We start from the raw sequence: 6,086 nt of genomic DNA, 5'->3' as shown, positions 1-6,086 counted from the left end.
ACACTCACACACACACACACACACACACACACACACACACACACACACACACACACACACACACACACACACACACACACACACACACACACACACACACACACACACAGAAATCATGATCTTCAGAGTAGATTGTTGTAGAAAGTGAGGCTCCGTGTTAATTTGTTGACACAAACATATTGAACATTATCTCTCTCCGGGGTGGGGGGTGGGGGTCCGGGGGATTGGGAGGCGGCTGGCGCCCTCTATTGGCCATCCGCCCCAGTGAAGCCCCTTGAACCACATTACAAGGAGCAGCAGCTCCAGATGATCCACTGTGACGAGGAGACACGTCAGTAATCCGTTAATCTGCTGTGAAGCTGCAGATTAACGGGAAGACCAGAGACCGACTCTAAAATAAAACGAAATAAATACAAAATAAAACACAACCGACCCCCACATTGTGTGTGTGTGTGTGTGTGTGTGTGTGTGTGTGTGTGTGTGTGTGTGTGTGTGTGTGTGTGTGTGTGTGTGTGTGTGTGTGTGTGTGTGTGTGTGTGTGTGTGTGTGTGTGTATCAGCTCTTATGTTGAAAAGCAGCAGGAAGTCTGTGTGGTAACGTAGTGACGTTAGCTTGACTGACGCAGCTTCGCTTCTTATAAATAGAAGCTCCGCTGCCTTCAACCGGACGGTTCGCTGCCCCCCTCCCATCCCGCCACCCCCCCGAACCCAGCAGCCAGGTCCAGGTCCAGGTTCAGGTTCAGATTCCAAGTCCCGGTTCAGGTGTCGGTTCAGGTCTCGGTTCAGGTTCAGATTCCAAGTCCCGGTCCAAGTCCCGCCGCAGAGCCCGGTCCTTCAGGATGCTGGGCAGCAGGAAGAAAGAAGCCCCCCCCCGGGGGACCGGAGCCGAGACGTCCGAGCTGAAGGCCATCGACCCCCTGAGGAACCTGGGTGAGTGTGCCCCCCCCCCCCCCCCCCCCACGGTTGTCCTCCAGGACATGTTCCAGGTGATTGATGGGCTGCAGATCAATGTGAATGGTTCTACTTCCATTATATCTTTAGTATCCCTGGGGTAATTCTTCAAAACTACTAAACTGTTATCATTATGGATTGTGTTATTATTAGTAGTAGTCGCTGTATTTATATTATTTTTATGACTACTATCTATTAATCAATTGTAATAGTATAATAAATAACAGACTTTCTGTTCATAAAATATTTTTGAAGAGTTGTTTTATTTCATAATAGTTTATTACAGTATGTATTGCGGAATAATAAATACTGTAATAAAGGTTTCCTTCTCTGTTTCGTAGTACGCCAAGGAGTTTATTGTGATACTTCTCATCCTGCCCTTCTGCCTCTTGTGTCTTTGATTTTAAAAACAGGCAGTGTTAGGAGTTAGGAGGCATCGTTAGGAGTTAGGAGGCATCGTTAGGAGTTAGGAAGCAGGGTTAGGAGTTAGGAGACAGTTAGGAGTTAGGAGACAGTGTTAAGAGTTAGGAGGCATCGTTAGGAGTTAGGAGGCATCGTTAGGAGTTAGGAGGCATCGTTAGGAGTTAGGAGGCATCGTTAGGAGTTAGGAAGCAGGGTTAGGAGTTAGGAGACAGTTAGGAGTTAGGAGGCAGGGTTAGGAGATAGGAGGCAGGGTTAGGAGGCAGTGTTAGGAGTTAGGAGGCAGGGTTAGGAGTTAGGAGGCAGGGTTAGGAGTTAGGAGTGGCAACAGTCAAGTTGAGATTCATTTACGCAGAGTAAGTTTTAGTTTTTCTCTTGGTTTGTTCTGTCAGGTTTGTCTCTGGTATCACTGGTCACTATGGACGAGCCTGGGCTCCAGCAGAGACCCCTTCAGCTACAGTAATGATAAAATAAAAAGTATTTGTCGACTGTTCAGCAGTATAACCAGAATATACAACATGATACTGAAACAAATATACCATCATAGAGTTCTGTATATATATATTAGTCTATGTTAGGGTCAGGGTCCGGGGTTATGTAGGTCTCCGGCGTTGAGGGTGGCTCATGTTGATGGGGTGTCAATTGACTGTCTTGTCTCCTCCTCAGGTGTCCAGGACGACGAGGACGTGAGGCGGATGTTGCAGGGTTCCAGTATGGTGAAGGTATGGATGCTTTCTAACCACATGGGGGTCTGGAGGTCTGGAGGTCTGGGGGGGTGGACGTCTGGGGTCTGGGGGGGTGGAGGTCTGGCATCTGGAGGTCTGGAGGTTTGGGGGGGTGGAGGCTTGGGGGGTGGAGGTCTGGGGGGATGGAGGCCTGGCGTCTGGAGGTTTGGGGGGGTGGAGGTCTGGGGGGGTGGAGGTCTGGGGGGTGGAGGTCTGGGGGACTGGGGTCTGGGGGACTGGGGTCTGGGGGACTGGGGTCTGACGGATTGTCGCTCCCTGTGTTCAGGTCCGATCCCCTCGCTGGCAGAAGAGACGGGTTCTGAAGCTGCTGGAAGACGGCGTCACGGTCTGGTGTCAGTCCCACAAAACGTCCAGCCGGGCCAAAGAGCTGCAGTCCTGTAAGTCTGTCCTGCTGCTGTTTACCTCTGACCGGCCGGGCCGGACCGGACCGGACCGGACCGGACCGGACCAGCTGAGCCCTCAGGACCGGCCGGTCCGGACTGTGAGGGATCTTTGGGTCACTGGTAGAACTTGAAGGAATCTTCTGCCTGGTTCCACATTAGAGTCTCCTGAGAGATGAAAGCTCTGCCTCCGTTCTACTTTTAGTCCTCCAGCGAGCTGCTCCACCCGCTGGTTAGGATGCGTCCCGGTTCAGAATAACCCTGCTGGGCCCCACCCGCTGGTTAGGATGCGTCCCGGTTCAGAATAACCCTGCTGGGCCCCACCCGCTGGTTAGGATCCCTGTGCTTCAGATAATTGTTGCCATGAGGAGCAGTCAGGTGGAGCTGCTCTGTTCAGATTAGAGGCCTGGTGCTCCATCCTGTGGTCTTGTGCAGAGCGCTGAACGTTCCACTGCACCACAGACTCCAGCGGCCTTTTAATTAGAAGGTCTGGTTCCGGAGAGGCTGTCACTGTCTGACGCTCTGCTTTCAGTCTGACGCTCTGCTGTACTAACTGACGCTCTGCTGTCACCGTCTGACATCTGCTTTCAGTCTGACGCTCTAGTTTTACTGATGCTCTGCTCGTACTGATGCTCTGCTTTCAGTCTGACGCTCTGCTTCTACTGATGCTCTGCTTGTACTGACTGACGCTCTGCTTGTACTGACGCTCTGCTGTCACTATCTGACGCTTTGCTTTCACTGTCTGATGCTCTGCTTGTACTGACGCTCTGCTGTCACTATCTGACGCTCTGCTTGTACTGACGCTCTGCTTGTACTGACTGACGCTCTGCTTGTACTGACGCTCTGCTGTCACTATCTGACGCTCTGCTTGTACTGACGCTCTGCTTGTACTGATGCTCTGCTTTCAGTCTGACGCTCTGCTTGTACTGACTGACGCTCTGCTTGTACTGACTGATGCTCTGCTGTCACTGTCTGATGCTCTGCTTTGTACTGACGCTCTGCTGTCACTATCTGATGCTCTGCTTGTACTGACACTCTGCTCGTACTGATGCTCTGCTTGTAGTGACACTCTGCTGTCCCCGTCTGACGTTGAGCTTCATTCCAGAAAGGAGCTTTAAAAACCCTGGGTACGTCCGAAAAGTCCCTCCTATCTCCTTACCTATGGACTTTACCTTAACCCCTGGATGACATCATGGGGTTAAGGAAAGGTGTTAGGAGGCTTCCTAAAGCAGTTAGTGAAAGGTGTTAGGAGGCTTCCTAAAGGAGTTAGTGAAAGGTGTTGGGAGGCTTCCTAAAGGAGTTAGTGAAAGGTGTCAGGAGGATTCCTAAAGGAGTTAGTGAAAGGTGTTGGGAGGCTTCCTAAAGGAGTTAGTGAAAGGTGTCAGGAGGATTCCTAAAGGAGTTAGTGAAAGGTGTTAGGAGGCTTCCTAAAGGAGATAAGGAAAGGTGTTAGGAGGCTTCCTAAAGGAATTAGTGAAAGGTGTTAGGAGGCTTCTTAAAGGAGTTAGTGAAAGGTGTTAGGAGGCTTCCTAAAGGAGTTAAGGAAAGGTGTTAGGAGGCTTCCTAAAGGAGTTAGGAAAGGTGTTAGGAGACTTCCTAAAGGAGTTAATGAAAGGTATTAGGAGGCTTCTTAAAGGAGTTAGTGAAAGGTGTTAGGAGGCTTCCTAAAGGAGTTAAGGAAAGGTGTTAGGAGGCTTCCTAAAGGAGTTAGTGAAAGGTGTTAGGAGGCTTCCTAAAGGAGTTAGGAAAGGTGTTAGGAGACTTCCTAAAGGAGTTAGTGAAAGGTGTTAGGAGACTTCCTAAAGGAGTTAAGGAAAGGTGTTAGGAGGCTTCCTAAAGGAGTTAGTGAAAGGTGTTAGGAGGCTTCCTAAATTAGTTAGTGAAAGGTGTTAGGAGACTTCCTAAAGAAGTTAGTGAAAGGTGTTAGGAGGCTTCCTAAATGAGTTAGTGAAAGGTGTTAGGAGACTTCCTATAGGAGTTAAGGAAATGTGTTAGGAGGCTTCCTAAAGGAGTTAGTGAAAGGTGTTAGGAGGGTTCCTAAAGGAGTTAGTAAAGATGTTAGGAGGCTTCCTAACGGAATTAGTGAAAGATGTTAGGAGGCTTCTTAAAGGAATTAGTGAAAGGTGTTAGGAGGCTTCCTAAAGGAGTTAGTGAAAGGTGTTAGGAGGCTTCCTAAATTAGTTAGTGAAAGGTGTTAGGAGACTTCCTAAAGGAGTTAGTGAAAGGTGTTAGGAGGCTTCCTAAATGAGTTAGTGAAAGGTGTTAGGAGACTTCCTAAAGGAGTTAAGGAAATGTGTTAGGAGGCTTCCTAAAGGAGTTAGTGAAAGGTGTTAGGAGGCTTCCTAACGGAATTAGTGAAAGGTGTTAGGAGGCTTCTTAAAGGAATTAGTGAAAGGTGTTAGGAGGCTTCCTAAAGGAGTTAGTAAAGATGTTATTGACAATTCAGACGTCCCGTCTGTGTCCCTCTTTGAAGTCTGAGTCGACTCACTCCGAGAATAAACTCGAGTTTCCAGTTCCAGAGCAGCTGATCTGAATTAGTTCAGTCAACTCTCAGTATGTGAACCTTGAGTTCAGCGCCTGAACAACCACAATAAAAAGCCAACATCAAAGTCGCTATGGCAACAGACCCAAAACCCAGTTCTTTAACAGTAAATGTCCCAGACTAAACCCAGTTCTTTAACAGTAAATGTCCCAGACTAAACCCAGTTCTTAAACAGTAAATGTCCCAGACTAAACCCAGTTCTTAAACAGTAAATGTCCCAGACTAAACCCAGTTCTTTAACAGTAAATGTCCCAGACTAAACCCAGTTCTTAAACAGTAAATGTCCCAGACTAAACCCAGTTCTTAAACAGTAAATGTCCCAGACTAAACCCAGTTCTTTTACTTTCACTTAAAATGTGACGATGTGTCCATTAACACTCAATAAATGAATAAATTACTGCACACACACACACACACACACACACACACACACACACACACACACACACACACACACACACACACACACACACACACACACACACACACACACACACACGCACATTTCTTTATTTATAGAACCCCCTTGTTTCAGTGTGACAATGGTTCTCTAACTACTCTACACACTGTTGCTTTGCCAATATTATAAAGAAAAGTACCATTTCACAAAAAAACGTAATGCTGTGTAAAAACGTGCTCTGATGTGAGGTACGGGTTGATGAGGAAGGAACTAATCTGGGCTGAAATTATTTCTGCCTCGATGTCGTTCTGGTTTGGAAATAACAGATTATCCATTTCTAGTAGCTGCTTCAGGTGAGAGCAGCCAGTACAAACTCAGAGTTTCCTCTACTAAACCTGCCAGTCAGCAGTTACCATGGTGACTGACCCTGAGCTTAATTCAGCTCTCTTTCTGGAACGGAAAACTCAGAGTTTCCCTCATTTCAGGGTTAACGTACCGTATTTTCCTGACTATAAGCCGCTACTTTTTTCCCACGCTTTGAACTATGCGGCTTACAATGTGGTACGGCTTTTCTGTGGATTTTTCTTCACCCGCCAGGGGGCGCTGTAGTATAAAGTGAAAAAAACGAGACCGGTGAAAGTCAAATTT

General features: G+C 47.7%; 1 protein-coding gene across 1 annotated transcript in view; it reads left to right on the top strand.

Annotated features, from left to right (window-relative positions):
- Positions 1-598: 598 nt before the first annotated feature.
- The window catches only part of LOC308108284 (1-phosphatidylinositol 4,5-bisphosphate phosphodiesterase delta-3-A-like), a 22,281-nt gene continuing 16,793 nt past the window's right edge, over positions 599-6,086 (top strand). Inside the window, exons 1-3 of the mRNA XM_080461113.1 lie at positions 599-929; positions 2,037-2,092; positions 2,382-2,493. Of these exons, the coding sequence (XP_080317239.1) occupies positions 839-929; positions 2,037-2,092; positions 2,382-2,493 (259 nt within the window). The 5' untranslated portion in view covers positions 599-838. The remainder of the gene's footprint in view (positions 930-2,036; positions 2,093-2,381; positions 2,494-6,086) is intronic.

Source organism: Lipophrys pholis, assembly GCF_963383615.2.
Source record: "Lipophrys pholis genome assembly, chromosome: 1".
NCBI lineage: Eukaryota > Metazoa > Chordata > Actinopteri > Blenniiformes > Blenniidae > Lipophrys > Lipophrys pholis.
Note: the sequence above shows the minus strand (reverse complement) of the source record. Positions and strands in the feature narration are given on the sequence as shown.